Source organism: Pelophylax lessonae (genome assembly GCF_965119305.1).
Source record: "Pelophylax lessonae genome assembly, chromosome: 11".
Taxonomy (NCBI): Eukaryota; Metazoa; Chordata; class Amphibia; order Anura; family Ranidae; genus Pelophylax; species Pelophylax lessonae.
Window position 1 is genome coordinate 235,848,521 of NC_138778.1, and position 21,058 is coordinate 235,869,578.

Here is a 21,058-nt window from a genome sequence, read left to right on the forward strand (position 1 = left end):
TCTGGGACACCTGGACTTTTTTTTTCTAGAAGCAGTCCAGGCATTTTGACAGAATTACCCTTGCTGACTAAATTATGCAAAATAAAAATTGCTCTGGTCCATGGGGGGTGTGCAGGTGCGGGGTGAAGAGGGTAAAACAATTACTGAGTGCCCCTGCTCTTTCACCTTTGATGAAAATGCTTATTCTCAACCAAGACTTAGTAGATGAGACTATAAAATACAAGCAGACTTCAGAGTCATTACTAGTGGAAATAACAGCAGAAGGTTTATTACAATAATATTATAATGGGAATATTGTCTCAAAATGGTTTCATCAAGAAACGGGCAACTGTCTGTCTACCAAGAAAAACATAGGAGCGGCTGTTACCTATCCTCGTGAGAATGTCAGATACCTGGCTGTCACGCTGACACTTGTTAGTTACTGCCTTGGAACAAGTATGTACATAAGGGTCTCTGATTATAGTCTTCTAATCTGCACATTTCCAGGTAGGTGGTTTAGAAAGTCTTGAAGCCAATGGGTGATTATAGATCAGGGATCCTCAAACTACGGCCCTCCAGCTGTTGCGGAACTACACATCCCATGAGGCATTGTAAAACTCTGACATTCACAGACATGACAAGGCATGATGGGAATTGTAGTTCCTAAACAACTGGAGGGCCATAGTTTGAAGACCCCTGTTATAGATGGTCAACAATGATATCCTCCGTTTTTCTTTTGAGATTAGTATAGTTTATTGTACAGCTACAAATAACATGAGAACACCCTAACATATTAATAACAAAGGTTAATTTGAGAAGTCCTGCATACAGGAAAATCGTATAGAAGCTCATACTCAAGTTATGCTACTGCACTTTTACATTGTATGCCACAAACCCTGCATATGTAAATCCAAGGTAGAAGGTTACATTCTCATTCCCGTACGGCACTGAAGAGTTGTTTATGGGAATAATTTCAAATCTTTGTTTTCTGCAGTGTCCTTCTGTGTAAATCTTCCCATTTTCAGTAAATCCCGGCACAGTTTTAAGCAGTCTCTGTACTCTTTCTAACTTTCCTACCTCTCCATCATCCCACTTTAATCTCCATTCATTTACCGGTCCTTCCATGTGTTTTTCTACAGTGCTACGGTGCAGAAATTTCTGAAGACCAAAGCCTTGTCCTAGGAAAAATAGTACATTGCTTCTTTTCTTCCGAACTGAGACATTTTTTATCCTGATTCCATGTAGTCTCCGGGCAGTCTGAATAGCATAGTTTAGTATAGCATCCTTTTTTTCATCTGGTTCTCTATCCATTATCTCATCAGGCCAGTAGAGCAGCAACAGCAGCAAGTAGGCACTTGGCGGAAAAGATTTCCTCTGTGTTTGGAATTTCTTGCTCAGTTGTCTTAACTCCGGAAAAGAGAGAAGTTTAGGAGAATTTAGGTCTACACAGCCCAAAGCTATATGACTCATGATGTAGTTGATTAAGTCACCATCATCCAGTATTTCATTTTCTATGCATTTCTTGTACAGATCTACAATATCGGATAGTCTACCTTTTGACCTATTATCCTTGTAATCGGATAGTATGGAAAGGATTGTTGTAGTGCTTCCACCTCCTAGTCTGTAAATGTTCATCTTTTGAATTAGTTTGTTGATTGCATTCTCTGTATCGGTATCAATTGATAGGTGGTAGCTAAAAAACTTGGCAAATGCTTCTATTTTTCTCATCAGCCATTTTCGATGGGTGTATACCCTGTCTTCCACTTCACTGTTATCTTCCCCTTCATTCAGTTTATCAGTCTGAAAGTAATTCAGTTCTTCAGCTACCCAGTCTAAAGCATTGTAGATGTTTTTGTGCAGGCCTTTTAAATGGCTGTGAAACTTGGACCATGGTTTCTTAATGGTCTCTGGAATATAATCCGTCAAGAGGTACTGTACAAGTTCGTAGCTTTCACCATTTTTGTTTTGTGGAAAAATTTCAAGTGTGGATAACAGATGCAGCAACCGGCATCCGACTTCAACCTCTCCAACATATCCAGCATTGTTCATCGTGTCCATTTCTGCTTTTGCGGCTTTTTGTGCTGAACGAAAACACTGCATAGCTTTTATTGCACGTTCAAGGTACTCTGCCACTTTATCTAGAGGTTCGGCATTATCTAGAGTTTCATCATTATTCCTCTTATCCAATAAAGAAAAAAACCACCTTTTATATACTTGGCCTTCTGTGTCCAAAATAAATGAATCTTTTGGCAGCTGAGATTTAGCGATTTCAGCCCAATGTTTGGCCTCTTCATATTTCTCATACTTGTAATGCAACCTTGCAAGCTGCTGTGCTAGGAAGGGATGTTTGTCAAATCGATCATAGGCTGCTTCTAGACGTTTAACAGCTTTCTCTTGTTGTTTTTCAACATCACAAACATGTTCAATAAGAGGGGACAAATACGAGTCCACACCATCACCCCTACTTATTTTACGTCGCCGGAAAAGCAAGTCCCTAACGAATCCAAAAAATTCATCTCTGCCAAATCTATGCTGGAACAGGACATTTTCCTGAAGGAGGTCTGTGGCTATTTGACTTTGTGGATATTCAGGAAGCTGTTTTAAGACTTCCTCCGCAACCCGAGAATGTATGATATGAATGCAGTTAATAGAAGTAACGGGATCCACCCGTTCAATGAATATTAGCCTTGCTTGTTCATTTAGGCATTTGTTGAAGTTGTATTGCCTCAAAGAGCTTGACTCTGAGGTATGCGGTTCAAGGCCAAGGAAGGCCTCGCAGTGTGATATGGATATGTAGGAATTTTGAATGTAGCAATTTAGAAGAGCTACATAACGCATTAGCCGTGTCACATTTGAGGAGTGGTCAGCATTAAGCATGACGTTATGTACAAAGTTTTCCACATATTCTTTAACAAATTCTTGGCTCATTAAAATAAATATGATGATGGATTCTGGTGAGAATTGCTTCTGAAGCTTTTCAACTTTCCTAATGAATTTCGTCTTTTCTTCTTCGCTTAGTGTGTGGGTGATGATGACTGTCTCATGCATTGAAAACCTTAAGAGATTTTCAGGGGCATTCGATCTTTTACAGCTGAGTAGAATAAAGCATGGTTTTAGAGGGACAATTTTCCTGGACACCATTGCTTTCATTACTTCATCCCTCAAGTCATCAATGTACTCATCGTCACAGTCTTCAATGAGTAGGAGGACAGGGAGACATTGGTTCATGTCCTTTTCATCATATTGTCTTAAATTTACAGCATGTTCACATACTGTCATTACACGAAATGATGACTTTACTACAGCGCATCGCAATTCTTTTCGTTTTTTCCAAAGAATTTGCCGAGCAACTGTGCTGCCACCACTGCCTGGTTGGTGAACAATTTTTATCCGGGCAACAGGAAGTCTGACACGATTCTCAATACCATTTAATATGGTTTCAACTTCCTTACAGGCCTCTCTTTCAATAAGGTTTTCACAGAGATTCTTTTCTGCAAGCCAAAAGTGTTTCCAGCAGACTTTTCCTCCTCGATAGAAGGTAGTCTCGATCTCCTCAATTTCCTCCTTGGCCAGGGTCTGTAGCCCCGTGTTGTCACATTGGTTTTCACACAGCACTTCCAGCGAATGCATCTTCTCTTCATCTGGTCTGGCAAGGATACACACTCCCTTTGTGGAAACACATAACTGTCTCGGGGACGATGATGAAGGTAGAAGGCTCTGGACTGTTGCATCAACATGGCTTAGCTTCATGCCCACAATGCTTCTCTGTTCTAGGGTCTCCATTTTACAGGAAGCCTGTGCCTGGCTGGCCCACATCTTGTAATTGTCTTTGCTTTCTGAAATGCATAGTAAGTACTCCATCCCATTTAATTCTGTGTAGAATTCATGAAAAGTATTTACAATGGGCTTTTCTACAGGGGAGAACAACAAGAAGATGACAATAAAGTATCCCTTTGGAAGAATTTCATCACATAAAAAAGAAACAGCTTTTTTTAGAAGTTTCCTCTTTGTTGTAATCCAAGTGTTTTCATCACAGGCTTCATCTTCCCCCCTGTAGTTGCTTCTTCCATTACAAAATATCCAGCTGGTTTGATTGAAGAGGGAGAGCTTTTTCTTGAGGTCACTTGTGCTCACCCCACTTTCATTAGAATAGCTCTTTAAGGAATGGATGTTTACTGCGTGGTGCTCTTTATATTTAGCACATAATCCATTGATGTCAGAATTTGGGTCAAAGTCAAAAACACACAAAATGTTTAAACGTGTCAGAAATGTGATGTGAGGCAGGAGAGCCTCACTGCATTCATTGGTGACCAGTATGTATCTAAGAGAGTTGTTTATGTATTTTTTCCCATCAGTCAACAGAACTGATAGTTTTCTCCCTAAATCTTCAGTTACCAATGTGTCACAGCTAACATTCAGTTCTGCCCTTTCCCTTATTTCATCAATATCTTTGAGTCCTTGAATAAATGTGACCTTATCATCTTCTGCCACAGGTTCGGACTTGGCACCAATCCTTTGGTACATTGCTTTCTTTTCCTGAATTATTTTATTTGATTTTTCATTAAATTTTGGCAAAGTCACCTCAAACACTTTTCCTTTTACAGTCTTTACTTCAGGCACAATGTCAACTTCCACTACAAATTTCTGTTCATTTGAATCCCTGTCAACAACCTCAATAAATTTTGGGGGGCGAATGCAATATCTTGCTGCATCACTTGTTATTTTAGGAAAACACTTCTCGATACAATCCAATGCATCAATGTACCAGTCAGCGTCATTTACAGGAATGCCAACTATTTGTCCATGTTTGTAAGTCTTGTCTTCTACACTGTCCGTCACACCGAAATGTATCGTGCCATTTGTACGCATGTTCATGCAGGCACAAGCAAATCGGATAACTTCGAAGGCAAATTTTGCCTGTAGTCTGACTCGATCTAACTTTGCTGCATGAACAAGTGACTTGTATTCATGACAAGGGGTAATGAGATCATCGACTCCTGTTTCTGGGGGAAGAACTTGGTTTTTAAGGTATTTGAAACTCTCAACTTGTTTATCAAACGGTCGAAAAATAGCTGTGGTTATAGATTCTGTAAGTTGTATGCATTTCATCTTGTCCACTTTGGATGGTTTTGGTGGATTCTCAGCCAGTGGCTGGTTCCCCAGTGATAAGGATTGCATAGGTTGTGCAAGTTCGCCATCAGTAGAAGATTGCACTGCTTCTGGTTGGATGGCAATTTGAACTTCTGTGGAAGCAGCTTCAACTTTTGTTTTAGTTGAGTGCTGAACATCATCTGAATCTCTTACCTTGCTGGGAATATTCATAGGTGGTAAACTGGATGATATATTTCCAGCTCCCGAGTCATGTTTGCTTAGTTCTTGATCTCTTAATAGCTCATTTCTCTTTTGGATTAGCAGCTGAATCTGCCCTTGCTTCATTCCAATCGTTTTAAGAAAGTCATCTTTGATTTCTTTTAGAACTGGTCCAGTTACTTCTTCATCAAATAGCTTATCAATATATGCGGTCTTTATGCGTATGGAGTGCAGCCATGATCGAACATGGTCCTCCGTCCAGTCATCCACAGATACAGTCATGTAATCTAAGAAGAAAGCAAAAGACACAATCTTCAGTAAAGGTTTGAACCCGCCATGACAGGTTTATTTATATACCCCCTCCCCCTGCTTTCTTCTTGCATTGGACATCTGCCAGTGTGAACATTTTAAGTTGAAAAAATATTGATCTGTCTCACATAATATTATATACTGTTGGTGTTTTTCTCAGACTAAGCTGCATCAGAACCTGATGGACTTTGCATTGATCATGGAAACAGACTATATTGCCTGTTTCAAGATTAAATTATTATGAAAGATATTTTTCTCTATTGTTCATTGACAGACGCAGCTCCAAATCTTCTTGACCATTGGGTTATGCTGCCCCCTACAGGAATAGGACACTAGGCAGGGAAAAACTTTACCACGCCTATGGGGCAGTCCCTGCAGTCATACACCCACACACTCTACTATAACCCTCAGTTTGTTTCTGCCTAGTTTAGGAGTAGGGCCTAGTTCCCTGCTGGGACTTCAGTCTTAGCTGTTTGTTTTTGGGAACCTTTTTTGTAAGACTATTTTTTTTTTTTAGTAAGTGTTCCTGAGAGAACTACAAGCAACAGCCGACTGAGTTTTGGACTGGATAACCTAGATCCTTAAAATCTCCCAGCCTGGCCAGTGAGCATGTTATAGTCCAGCACTAGGCCTCGCCACAACAGAGCCCCGATGACGGGGGAGGGCCCACGAGTGAGACACCTCGCCGGGACTCACACAACCTGGGATGCCCTGAGTCGCAGCATACCCCCTGGCCGTCAGCACCCCCACCCCGGGTGGAGAGGTAGTCTGTTCAGAGTGGGGCCCACCTGATGCCGTGGTACAGTGAGTAAGTGTCCCCCCAATTCTCTGGCGGTCTCGGGATGGACGTGGGAGCCCTCCCTGGGAAAGTTGGACCCTTGGGTATCCCTCGGTTCTTTTGGCCTCTCAGTGATACCAGGCCCCCCTCGGCTGTCCCCTCCCCCCACAAGCAGGTTCCTACCTCTGGGGGGCGGATTTATTGCAGCTGCTGTGGTGGTTATGAGGGGGGGGGGAGTCTGTCCTGGTGGGGTCTCCTCCTGGGGACCCCCGGATGGCTTCTATCTGATGATCCCCCTGGGGGTCCTGGAGACCGCATGGCGCGCCATGGGGGCCACCATTTTGATGTAGGCTTTCTGCTCTGCATCAATGTAAAACGTTTTCTCATTGAAATGCATGGGCGGCCATGTTTTGGTAGTTCCCCATAGGAATGCATGGGGCGGCCATTTTCTTGAAGTCCATGATCGCTGGACAGCAAGGGAGAAGCTAGGGGCTCTAGGCATGACCCAGGTGCTTTTCTGTTTTCTGTGTCAGATCGTTTCTATTCTCTGCACAGAATATTCCTGAAGCCTCCAGACTGTTTTGCTGGCATGTTCCTGGGGTCTCTGTAGGTATTCCTAACTCACCCTGCTGCAGGCTATGTTAGGGCTGGGACTGGTGGTACCGCTGGTGCAGCGGTGTGGATCACATTTTTTGCGACTTTTCTTAAAGTGACACTGCTTTATTTTATACTCCGTGCTAATGGAGTCCCAGGACCAAATCTCACCTACAGACCCCCTCAGTGCGGTTGCGGGACCCTCCAGGTCGCAGCCCCTGTCTGCTTTAACAGCGGTTTTGGAAAGCCCGGTGTCAAAAATGGATTTAGTTTAAAAAAATGCCACTAGCTGAAAGCTCCCTTTGCCTTCACCTCCCTGTGTAGTATCCTCAGATTCTGAGGTAGATGTGGACACATATCATCCTGGTGGATATGTGTCTTCGCATTCTGACAGCGAGGAGGACATTTCCTCTTCGGTTGCCGCTTTGGAAAGCGCACTGGTGGAGGCACTTAGTGTCGATGCGGGAAACCTTAAAAATGGCGGATGAGTCTACAGTGTCAGGGACGCAAATATCTTTTGGCACTCGCAAATCCCAGAAGTCGGGCAAGGTGTTTCCCTGTCCGGAACTTTTTGACAACAACGACAATGAACAGTGGGGGGGGTGCATCAAACCGAAGTTAGTGGTGCCTAAGCGCAATAAAAGGCGTTACCTCTTCGCGGATGAGGTTTTCACTAGGTGGACTAAACAAGTCTACTGTGGTCCCGGTGGCAGAGTCCCCGGTATTTACAGACCCAGTGGATAGATGGATTGAGTCTCTGTCCCGCCATTTGCATGTGTTAGCTCTGATGTCACAGACATCACAGAATGGGCGAAGTTGCTAAAAGGTGACTTGAAAATGGAGCAGCTCTCACCGGGCTCCATGCGCTGGATGCGGCTCCACTGATAGCCAGAGTGTCTGCGGTGGGGATTGCGATTAGACGCATGGTGTGGCTGAAAAGCTGGTCTGCGGACCAGGCTTCCAAAAAGGCTCTTTCTGACCTTCCCTTTATGGGGGGACAGGTTGTTTGGATTCTCCCTGGATGAGTTGATCAAAGGCCTTATGGGTGGGAAGAGTACTCTTCTACCCCAGTCCACCAAGGGCAAGGCACAGCCTAATAGATGGGGGTCTTCATTTACTGCTCATAGGCGGCCCTTTCGTACCTCCGGGTTGCAGAAGAAAAGAGTACAAGCCATTCAGGTCTTCGGGGGGGGGGTTCCAAGAAGCCATGGTCGGGTAACCCAAGAACAGGCCAATCTGGATCTGTGGACAAATCCTCGTCTGCATGAAGAGACGCCATCACCCGTTTCTGGGGTGGGGGGACATCGTCACTTCTTTCCGGAACCATGGACCTCCTTTACTCAGGACAAATAGGTCCACAAACTGATCCGATTGGGTTACAACACTGTTGAAGGCCAGTAAGTCTACTTCCAGGAATATCTATCATCATATGTGTAAATCGTACATCTCATGGTGTGAATCGCTAGCTAGGATTTTGACCTTTCTTCAAAAAAGAGGTTGAGCAGCGGTTGGCTTTGGGCACTATCAAAGACCAAGTGTCGGCTTTGGCTGTATTTTTCCAACGCCCTTTAGCTACACATGCTTTGATTCGCACTTTTATTCAAGGGGTTCGCCATATGGCTCCTCCGAGGCAATCCCCGCTACCTCCGTGGGATCTTAATTTGGTATTATCTGTTCTTCAAAAACCTCCTTTTAAGAACATTAGGGAGATTCTTCTGCTTACACTGTCACAGAAGGTTGCCTTTTTGGTGGCTATTACTTCTGCCCGCAGAGTATCTGAATTGGTGGCACTGTCCCGCTGTTCACCTTATTTGGTGGTCCACAGAGATAATGTGGTATTTCGACCTAAACAGTCGTTCCTTCCTAAGGTGGTTTCTGATTTTCATCTGAATGAAGACATTGTGCTGCCTTCACTTTGTCCTAAGCCCAAGCATTCCAAGGAAATTGCTTTGCATTCTTTGGATGTGGTTCGGGCAATTAGAGTTTACCTGGTGGCTACTGAATCTTTCAGAAAATCAGACTCTCGAAGGACCTCTTCCCCCTCGAAGGACCTTGAAAAGGATTGGCTGGGTCTGCTGCGACCATATCCAGATGGATCAGGCAGACGGTGGTTCAGGCTTATTCACTGAAGGGTCGTGTTCCTTCTTTCCCTGTGAAGGTGCATTCTACTAGGGCGCTGAGTGCCTCTTGGGCTTTTCGCCATCAGGCGTCAGTGATGCAAGTTTGCAAGACAGCAACTTGGTCATCGGTGCACACATTCACAAAATTCTACAAGGTAGATGTGTTGGCATCCTCAGATGCTTCTTTTGGCCACAAGGTTTTGCAGGCTGCTGTTTAAAAGAGACCCTATTCTCTTTGAGGGTGTATGTTGGTTTTAGGTGAGCTCCAGTTGTTCCTGGAGGTGCTCCATGTTACCTGGTTGGCTAAGTTTAGCCTTTGGGGAATTACGTTCTTTCTTTGCATTGTTTTTCCCACCCTTCATGCATATACTGCTTTGGGACGTCCCAATGATCAAGAAGATATGAAGCTGTGTCTGTCAATGAACGATGGAGAAAACTGGATTTTTGACTTACCGTAAAATCCTTTTTTCTGAAGTTCATTGACAGACGCAGCACCCGCCCCTCTAATTATGAGTGGGATGGGGTTTTTTCTTCTAAACACTGCTTGCAACAAAACTGAGGGCTATAGCAGAGTGTGTGGGTGTATGCATGCAGGGACATACCCATAGGCGTGGTAACGTTTTTTCATGCCTAGTGTCCTACTCCTATAGGGGGCAGCATAACCCAATGGTCAAGAAGATGTGGAGCTGCGTCTGTCAAGGAACTTCAGCGCAAAGGATTTTATGGTAAGTCAAACATCCAGTTTTTCAGAGTATATAGCCAACATAGAAACCAGAAACAGAGAAACTACTTGTCTCTGACATTTTTCAGTGGGGGGAGGAAAAGAGCACAGTAGGGCAATATACCTGGAAGGATGGTATAGCAGCATCACTTTTAGCGCAGGAAGAAAGCTTACGTTGAACTCACAACCTGCTAGACAAGTTAGGCCCCTTTCACACGAGTGGACCGATCGCGTCCGCCTGTCGGGTTTTTCGGTGGCCCCAATCGGACCATGTATTGCCTTCTATGGAGCTGCGGGTGTAAAGGGACTTGTGTCTTTTGACATCTGATCCTATCTGCTAAAAGTAGGCGATTGGGGATCCATTCCCCATTCCTTTATTGGATCGAATGATCATCGGGTGTAAACAGACAGGCGGTCAATTTACCTCCGACTGCCCACAGAGGACAGTGAGCTGTGTCTGCATAAGCAGAGCAGACGGGCAAGCCTGTTCATCTAGGATCAGCGAACAGATTCCCCACTGAGCAGGTGGACTTCTGGCGGAGTCTGCTCCATGTGAAAGGGGCCTAACCAACGTTTTTTTACTGCGTTCTTTGTGCGTGTGGCTTCAGGGTTCTCTGAAATACACAAAAATACCAAATTCCTTGTAGATGTGAATTGTCTCCTTAACACCAAACTGTGCTGTGCATATAGAGAGCGCCTATAGGACAAATAAACCTGTGCTGGAGATACTGGGAGTAGCTTCCATTATATCCCTTCCCTGGGAACAGCCATAACACTCCAACAAATTATCACTACACTCCTATAGTTCCGGTAATGCAAATGCATTTCTTTTTTGGTTACATTTAAAACATCCACACATAGGGTGCCCTTTGAATCTTTCCCAAATTATAGAAATAAAAAAAATATTCTCTTTGACTTACCCATTTTTAACCTTGAAAATCATCCATGATTCTATACATAATCTGCAACATTAAAAACAAAACATAATACATTAGTATAGAAGGAAATATCCCTACAGTCACCATCCATCCCTGCAGTCGTCATCTCTACCGTCAAGAAGAAAGGTGGAAACATGATGCTTTGGGGCTTTTTCTCTGCTATCGTTACAGGCCGACTTTGCCGCATTGAGGGGCCAATGTATGGGGCCATGTATTGTAAAATCTTGGATGAGAACCTTCTTCCCTCAGCCAGAACACTGAAGATGGGTCATGGATGGGTCTTCCAGCATGACAATGACCCAAAACATATCGCCAAGGCAACAAAGGAGTGGCTCAGGAAGAAGCACATTAAGGTCATGGAGTGGCCTAGCCAGTCTCCAGACCTTAATCCTATAGAAAATGTATGGAGGAGCTGAAACTTCGAGTTGCAAAGAGACAGCCAAGAAACCTTAAGGATTTAAAGAAGATCTGTAAAGAAGAGAGGACCAAAATCCCTCCTGAGATGTGTGCAAACCTGGTCACCAACTACAAGAAACGTCTGACCACTGTGCTTGCCAACAAGGGTTTCTCCACCAACTACTATTCATGTTTTGCTTGGGGATTAAATACTTATTTTACTCACTGAACTGCAACTCTATATATAACATTTGTATCATGTTATTTTCCTGAATTTTTGGTTGATATTCTGTCTCTATCATATAAAATACACCTATGGTAACAATTATACACCCTTTATTTATTTGTAAGTGGGCAAACTTATGCAATCTGCAGGGGATCAAATAATTATTTTCTCCACCGTATGAGAGATATCTGGAGACACTTCTGGGCTTGAAAGCTGACATTACCACAGGATCTCCCTGACGACTGGTAATCAACGAGCTGGATTATTACAAGGTGAATTTTTTTAATAGACAGTTGGTTAGTGTACATCATTCAAAAAACAGACCCAGGAAAAATACAATAAAACATCATGGTGCAGTACATTTAATTAAAACTTAAGCAAACCATAAAGGATATAAAATGCGGCATCCGGGTGCTGGAACGCACGCCGCTTCTGGAGTACACGGCAAGCGCACATTGAGGCTGTATATGTTGGTGCTGACTTTAAGCACCAATAAATGTAAGTGCGCATTTTATATCCTTTATGATTTGCTTAAGTTTTAAATAAACGTACTACATGATGATGTTTTATTATACCTTGTGTCAACGTATGATGGGACATAGCTAGCACACTACCAAAGAAGGAGGGAAAAGCTACAAGTCTGACATCTGAGTACTGCAGCAAAAAAATTGTGTATGTACAGTGCAGACATAGAGTTCAGTTACCGGCAAAAATGAGTACAGAAAGGGAAAGCCTATGGGGAATGATAATTACTCTTTTATAGTCCTGTAGGGTCAAGGTGGCAGTCATATGCCGACATCAGGTAGGCCAGCAAAAGAAAAACAAGATTTCTTAAAGTAATTTGTTTCTTGGAGTGCAGTACAGGGCACAGGATCTGTATTGTTAAAGATATTTGTAAATTCTGTATAAAACTGTATTCTACTTTGTATGCTTTGCCGGTGTATTACACACTAATAATATTTTGAGAATGTTACATCCTTTCAAGTCCTGGTTACAAACTAGCCTGCCTATGTTACGCCCCCTGTTACCATAAAAGTACAATTGTAATAATAATGTGATACCTACGTAATCATGTGTATAAAAAACTTCAGTTGTGCCAAATAAACAGAACAGTTATTGGAAAGATGCTGAGTGTATCTTTTTGTTTCTGTTCCCTACTGCAGTCATTATTATTAATTTGGAACCACTAATCAATATGAGGATAGGAGTTGCCTAGCTATACATTTCCGGAACATGTAGCATTACCAATGAAACATCTAAAAAATATCCAACTGCAGCTGGCCTACATAGTTCCATAGTCAGGTTGAAAAAAAAAAACAAGTCCATCTTGCTCAACCAATAAAATAAACAAAATAAAACACAACCGTACAATCCCATATACACAATCCCACACCCACAGTTGATCCAGAGGAAGGTGAAAAACCCCAGCAAAGCATGATCCAATTTACAGCAGGGGAAAGATTCCTTCCTGATCCCCTAGAGGTAATCAGATATTCCCTGGATCAACTTTACCTATAAATATTAGTACCCATTTATATTATGTACACCTAGGAAAGAATCCAGGACTTTCTTATAGCAATCTACTGAGCTGGCCAGAACCACCTCTGGAGGGAGTCTATTCCACATTTTCACAGCTCTTACTGTGAAGAAACCTTTCCGTATTTGGAGACTAAATCTGTTTTCCTCTAGACGTAAAGAGTGCCCCCTTGTCCTCTGTGATGACCTTAAATGAATAACACAACACCAAGTTCACTATATGGACCCCTTATATATTTATACATAGAGGTTATATTCCCCCTTATGTACAAACCTGATTCCAAAAAAGTTGGGACATAAATTGTACAAATTGTGAATAAAAACAGAATGCAATATTGTGAAAGTTTCAAATTTCAATATTTTATTCAGAATACAACATAGATGAGATATCAAATGTTTAAACTGAGAAAATTTATCATTTTAAGTAGTGATAGACTGATATAGTTTTTTAATGCCGATACCAATACCGATATTTTGGTCATCGGATGCGGATATTGGCCGATATTTTCGGACATGTAAAAAAAAAATGTATTTTTCCCAGGTACTCCTTGTGGAGGGATCTAGGAGTCTAAAAGATCCCAAACCCCTCCTTGGCACTGAAGAGCATTCAAAGCGCCAGGTTTGGCTGTTTTGAATGCTGTCAGTTTTGTTGAATTTGGCGCAGAGTACCCGGAAGTGATGTCAAGGGAAAAATAAGTTGATTTTAAATTTCATGGCATCAACACATCTCAAAAAAGTTGGGACAAGGCCATGTTTCCCACTGTGTGGCCTCCCCTCTTCTTTTTATAACAGTCTGAAAACGTCTGGGGACTGAGGAGAAGTTGCTGAAGTTTAGGAATAGGAATGTTGTCCCATTCTTGTCTAATACAGGCTTCTAGTTGCTCAACTGTCTTAGGTCTTCTTTGTTACATCTTCCTCTTTATGATGCGCCAAATGTTTTCTATGGGTGAAAGATCTGGACTGCAGGCTGGCCATTTCAGCACCCGGATCCTTCTTCTACGCAGCCATGATGGTGTAATTGATGCAGTATGTGGTCTGGCATTGTCATGTTGGAAAATGCAAGGTCTTCCCTGAAAGAGACGACGTCTGGATGGGAACATATGTTGTTCTAGAACTTGGATATACCTTTCAGCATTGATGGTGCCTTTCCAGATGTGTAAGCTGCCCATGCCACACGCACTCATGCCACCCCCATACCATCAGAGATGCCGGCTTCTGAACTGAGCGCTGATAACAGCTTGGGTTGTCCTTGTCCTCTTTAGTCCGGATGACATGGCGTCCCAGTTTTCCACAAAGAAATTCAAATTTTGATTTGTCTGACCACAGAACAGTTTTCCACTTTACCACAGACCATTATAAATGAGCCTTGGCCCAGAGAAAACGCCTGCGCTTCTGGATCATGTTTAGCTATGGCTTCTTTTTTGGCCTATAGAGTTTTAGCCAGCAACGGCGAATGGCACGGTGGATTGTGTTCACCGACAATGTTTTCTGGAAGTATTCCTGAGCCCATGTTGTGATTTCCATTACAGTAGCATTCCTGTATGTGATGCAGTGCCGTCTAAGGGCCCGAAGATCACCGCCATCCAGAATGGTTTTCCGGCCTTGACCCTTACACACAGAGATTGTTCCAGATTCGCTGAAACTTTGGATGATATTATGCACTGTGGATGATGAGAACTTCAAACTCTTTGCAATTTTTCTCTGAGAAACTCCTTTCTGATATTGCTCCACTATTTTTTGCCGCACCATTGGGGGAATTGGTGATCCTCTGCACATCTTGACTTATGAGGGACACGCCCACTCTGAGAGGCTCTTTTTATACCCAATCATGTTGCCAATTGACCTAATAAGTTGCAAATTGGTCCTCCAGCTGTTCCTTATATGTACATTTAACTTTTCCAGCCTCTTATTTCTACCTGTCCCAGCTTTTTTGGAATGTGTAGCTCTCATGAAATCCAAAATGAGCCAATATTTGGCTGACATTTCAAAAAGTCTCACTTTCTTCATCTGATATGTTATCTATATTATATTGTGAATAAAATATAAGTTTATGCGATTTGTAAATTAGTCCATTCCTTTTTTACTCACAATTTGTACAGTGTCCCAACTTTTTTGCAATTGGGTTTGTATTTATACATGGTGATCATATCCCCCCTTATGTATTTATACATGGTGATCATATCCCCCCCTTACTTATTTATACATGGTGATCATATCCCCCCTTATGTATTTATACATGGAGATCATATCCCCCCTTATGTATTTATACATGGAGATCATACCCCCCCTTATTCATTTATATATACATATTGATCATATCCCCCCTTACTTACTTATACATGGTGATCATATCCCCCCTTATGTATTTACTGTATACATGGAGATCATACCCCCCTTATGTATTTATACATGGATATCATATCCCCCCTTATGTATTTATACATGGATATCATATCCCCCCTTATGTATTTATACATGGAGATCATATCCCCCTTATGTATTTATACATGGAGATCATATCCCCCCTTATTTATTTATACATATTGATCATATCCCCCCTTTATGTATTTATACATGGAGATCATATCCCCCTTATGTATGTATACATGGGGATCATATCCCCCCTTTATGTATTTATACATGGTGATCATACCCCCCTTATGTATTTATACATGGATATCATATCCCCCCTTATGTATTTATACATGGAGATCATATCCCCCTTATGTATTTATACATGGAGATCATATCCCCCCTTATTTATTTATACATATTGATCATATCCCCCCTTTATGTATTTATACATGGAGATCATATCCCCCCTTATTTATTTATACATATTGATCATATCCCCCCTTTATGTATTTATACATGGTGATCACATCCCCCCTTATGTATTTACTGTATACATGGAGATCATATCCCCCCTTATTTATTTATACATATTGATCATATCCCCCTTTATGTATTTATACATGGAGATCATATCCCCCCTTATGTATTTATACATGGAGATCATACCCCCCCTTATGTATTTATACATGGAGATCATATCCCCCCTTATTTATTTATACATATTGATCATATCCCCCCTTTATGTATTTATACATGGTGATCACATCCCCCCTTATGTATTTACTGTATACATGGAGATCATATCCCCCCTTATTTATTTATAGATATTGATCATATTCCCCCTTTATGTATTTATACATGGAGAGCATATCCCCCCTTATTTATTTATACATGGAGATCATATCCCCCCTTTATGTATTTATACATGGAGATCATATCCCCCCTTATGTATATATACATGGAGATCATATCCCCCCTTTATGTATTTATACATGGTGATCATACCCCCCTTATGTATTTATACATGGATATCATATCCCCCCTTTTGTATTTATACATGGCGATCATATCCCCCTTATGTATTTATACATGGAGATCATATCCCCCCTTTATGTATTTATACATGGAGATCATTTCCCCTCTTATTTATTTATACATATTGATCATATCCCCCCCTTTATGTATTTATACATGGAGATCATATCCCCCTTATGTATTTATACATGGTGATCATATTCCCCCTTATGTATTTATACATGGAGATCATATCCCCTCTTATGTATTTATACATGGAGATCATATCCCCCCTTATGTATTTATACATGGAGATCATATCCCCCTTATGTATTTATACATGGTGATCATATTCCCCCTTATGTATTTATACATGGAGATCATATCCCCCCTTATTTATTTATACATGGAGATCATATCCCCCCTTTATGTATTTATACATGGAGATCATATCCCCCTTATGTATATATACATGGAGATCATATCCCCCCTTTATGTATTTATACATGGTGATCATACCCCCCTTATGTATTTATACATGGATATCATATCCCCCCTTATGTATTTATACATAGCGATCATATCCCCCTTATGTATTTATACATGGAGATCATATCCCCCCTTTATGTATTTATACATGGAGATCATATCCCACTTATGTATTTATACATGGAGATCATATCCCCCCTTATGTATTTATACATGGAGATCATATCCCACTTATGTATTTATACATGGAGATCATATCCCCCCTTATGTATTTATACATGGAGATCATATCCCCCTTATGTATATATACATGGAGATCATATCCCCCCTTTATGTATTTATACATGGTGATCATACCCCCCTTATGTATTTATACATGGATATCATATCCCCCCTTATGTATTTATACATAGCGATCATATCCCCCTTATGTATTTATACATGGAGATCATATCCCCCCTTTATGTATTTATACATGGAGATCATATCCCACTTATGTATTTATACATGGAGATCATATCCCCCCTTATGTATTTATACATGGAGATCATATCCCCTCTTATGTATTTATACATGGAGATCATATCCCCCCTTATGTATTTATACATGGAGATCATATCCCCCCTTATGTATTTATACATGGTGATCATATCCCCCCTTATGTATTTATACTTGGTGAGCATATCCCCCCCTTATGTATTTATACATGGAGATCATATCCCCCCTTAATCTCCTCTTCTCAAGAGAGAATAAATTCAGTTCCTCTAATCTTTCCTCATAGCTGAGCTCCTCCATGCTTCTTATCCATTTGATTGCTCTTCTCTGCACTTTCTCCAGTTCCCCGATATCCTTTTTGAGAACTGGAGCCCAAAACTGAACTGCATATTCCAGATGAGGTCTTACTAATGATTTGTACAGATGATATCTCTCTCTCTGGAGTCCATGCCTCTCCTAATACAAGAAAGGACTTTGCTTGCTTTGGAAACCGCAGCTTGGCATTGCATGCTATTATTAAACTTATGATCTACCAGAACACCCAGATCCTTCTCCGCTATGGATTCCCCCAGTTCTACTCCCCCTAGTATGTATGATGCATGCACATTCCTTGCCCCCAAGTGCAGAACTTTACATTTATTAACATTAAACCTCATTTGCCACATAGTCGCCCATTGAAACAGTGCATTGAGCTCGGCTTGTAAGTTGGAGACATCCTGTAAGGAAATTATTCCACTCCAAAACTTGGTGTCATCTGCAAAGACTGAAATTGTACTTTTTATCCCAGACCCGATATCATTTATAAAGATATTATAAAGTAAGGATCCCAACACTGAACCTTGGGGTACCCCACTGATAACATTAGACCATTCAGAGTCAGAATCATTAACCACTACTCTCTAAATTCTATCTTTTAGCCAATTTTCTATCCATTTACAAACTGATCGTTCCAAGCCTGTAGACTTTACCTTACACATTAGCCGTGTGTGCTTTTGCAAAATCCAAGTATACCACGTCCACAGCCACCCCTCTGTCCAAGTATACCACGTCCACAGCCACCCCTCTGTCCAAGTATACCACGTCCACAGCCACCCCTCTGTCCAAGTATACCACGTCCACGGCCACCCCTCTGTCCAAGGTTTTACCTACCTCCTCAAAAAAGAAATCAGGTTTGTTTGAAAACTTCTGTCTTTCATGAATCCATACTGTCTGCTGCCTACAATATTTTTTTCCAGCAAGAACTCATCTATGTGGTCTTTTTTTTAAACTCTCCAGTATCTTCCCGACTATGGAAGTTACACTACCAGGCCTATAGTTACTTGGCAACACATAACAAATGGATCGAGAAGGCTCAATAGACTAAGAGAGCACCTTGTAGCATCTTATGCCTGAAAATGGCATCAGGAGGCTTGACCATCTACCTGGTAGAATTATACAAATGTGTGGACAGAAGCCCAGGTGGTAGTCTTGCAAATCTTAGAAACGGATGCCTGATGAAGAATTTAAAGCACTAAAAATTCTGGTAGAGTGTGCCTGAACAGGGAGGGGAGGAACCCTATCCTTCAATCCGTAAACTCAAATGATAATTTATTTAAACCAACTAGCAGTGGTGAAGCAAGAAGCTGGGAGACCGCTCTGGGAACCCTCAGGAAATACAAAGAGGGAATATGATTGCATACCGCATCAAGGCAGTTGAAAGGCAAATTTTAATTTTGGTGTTTCAAAGCAGAGCTCAAGGAAAGAAGGATAATGTCATTGTTGAGGTGGAAGGAAGGAGGGTTTAGACATCAAGACAACCTTGTGCAAAACTAAGACAGGCCCCTTACAGGACAAGATCCCTAACTTTGAGACCCTCCATGCAGAGATGATAGCAATAAAAAAAGGCCACCTTGCGAATGAAGCCAGATTAAGGAACAATTCTAGTAGTTTCACAGGGCAACATCTGAAGAACTGGGATAACCAAATGGAGGTCCTATGGTGACCCAGGAGGGTATACAGGGGTGATATATGCATGACACACTGAACAAAGACCTTCAGTAGAGAGTGAGAGCCAAGGGATTCTGAAATGGAAGTGTCAAGGACGAGATTTGTTGTTTCATGGCGCTCAAAGTGAGATGCTGATTGAGCATGAGGAAAAGACAAAATATGTCCCACAGAGTGCTTTTTAGGATCAAAGTTATTCGAACTATACAAAGCAAAGAGGCCTTCTAGATATGTTGATAGACTTTGTCAGAAGTTGATTTCCTAGGCTTGCACTGGACAAACCAAGTCAGATAGGCCCCTATCTCTGAGGACCGACACTTACAAAACTATGAACTCTTGGGTCAAACAGGTGCAATGAAAATCCCCAGAATTCCTTGCATCTCGATCCTTCACAGCATTGGAGGGGGAATCTCCAGGGGGAGAATGGCTTTGATTAGGTTATACTGATTCCATCTGGTCATTGATGCATCCACTGTAAAGGTCCAAGGGTCCCTGGACCTGGCGACAAACGTGTCCAATTTGTTGGTGAATATGAGCACCAGAAGATTTGTGTCTGGTGTCCCCCACTGGTGGCAAAAGGCTTGATATATTTCTGGATGGGGAGTCCATTCCTCTGGGACACTAGGTGCTGAAGACTGAGAAAGTCCACCTGACAATAAGTTTGAGTCAGAGCTAACAAGTCCATACAACCCTTTTACCTTGCACTTCTAATCTGATATGCTTTATGAAATGTTCTCTCCAGAAGGGTACTCACTACTTCTGTCGATGTGCAGAGGGGGGGGGGGGGGAGGACTCTGTTCCAAGCACTTGTAAAACGACTGTGAACCTAGATAGCGTGGAGAAACCTCTATGATGTGCCAATGGAGGAGAGCCAGGAGCTGTTGCCAGTCAGAAAATGCCCAGCACTAGGAAGAAAGAGGGTGCGTAGCTGTAGCAGTTAGAGTGAAGCATGCAGGTATAGTGAGTGCCAGGGCTGCGAAAGAGATAAGAAGGCACTCTGGGCATGGATTTTTAAAGGGCATCCGCACTGTGCACACTGTTAAACAACAAGGTTTTTAGCTCCACCCTTCATGATGGACATACCCTTATAGGGGTCTTCAGGGAAAAGGCTCTGCTGCTGGCACATCACACCCCTGGAGCGGAAAAGCACCCTGTGGTTAACTCTATGCATTGTACTATGTGCCAAGGGGAGCACCTACAGCAGGATCCAGGGTATTCCAGCAACAATACATGCCAGCCCTGCTTGTTCAATCTCTGTGGCGGCTGGGATACCATCCCCCAAGGCTCTGCTGAGGAGTTAGCCCATCTGGAAGATGCAGTAGGAGCTGCAGTGGCTATGGTGCATCAGAAATCTTGATAAAATAATCATCGGCGATAGAGAGAAACCTCCATAGGAAGAAGGTAAGCTTCTCTCAGTAGATGGAAGAGGTCAATCACCTAATGATACTAACTGGGAGTGGGAGGGGTATATAGGGGGATGTGCCTGCTGGGAGCGGGAGGTATAATAATAGGGAGATGTCCATAGTACTGCGTGTGGGAGGAGTTATATAGGGGAATGTCCCTTCTGGGTTAGGGAGGAGTTATCTATGGGAATGCCCCTGCTGGGTGTGGTAGGGGTTATATTTGGGAGGCTCCCTGCTGGGTGTGGTAGGAGTTATATTGGGGAGGGTCCCTGCTGGGTGTGGGAGGGGTGATATTTGAGGATGTCCTTGCCGGGGGTAGGAGGAGTTATTTAGGGGAATGTCCCTGCTTGGTGTGGGAGAAGTTTTATAGGGAGATTTTCCTGTTGGGTGTGGGAGGAGTTATACAGTAGGA

General features: G+C 42.3%; 1 protein-coding gene across 1 annotated transcript in view; it reads right to left on the reverse strand.

Moving 5' to 3' along the window:
• Nucleotides 1–800: 800 nt before the first annotated feature.
• Nucleotides 801–21,058, reverse strand: part of LOC309567517 (uncharacterized protein) — a gene marked incomplete at its 5' end in the record, with an annotated part of 72,535 nt that continues 52,277 nt past the window's right edge. Inside the window, one exon of the mRNA XM_082272901.1 lies at nucleotides 801–5,576. Coding sequence (XP_082129027.1) covers nucleotides 844–5,576 — 4,733 coding nt within the window. The 3' untranslated portion in view covers nucleotides 801–843. The remainder of the gene's footprint in view (nucleotides 5,577–21,058) is intronic.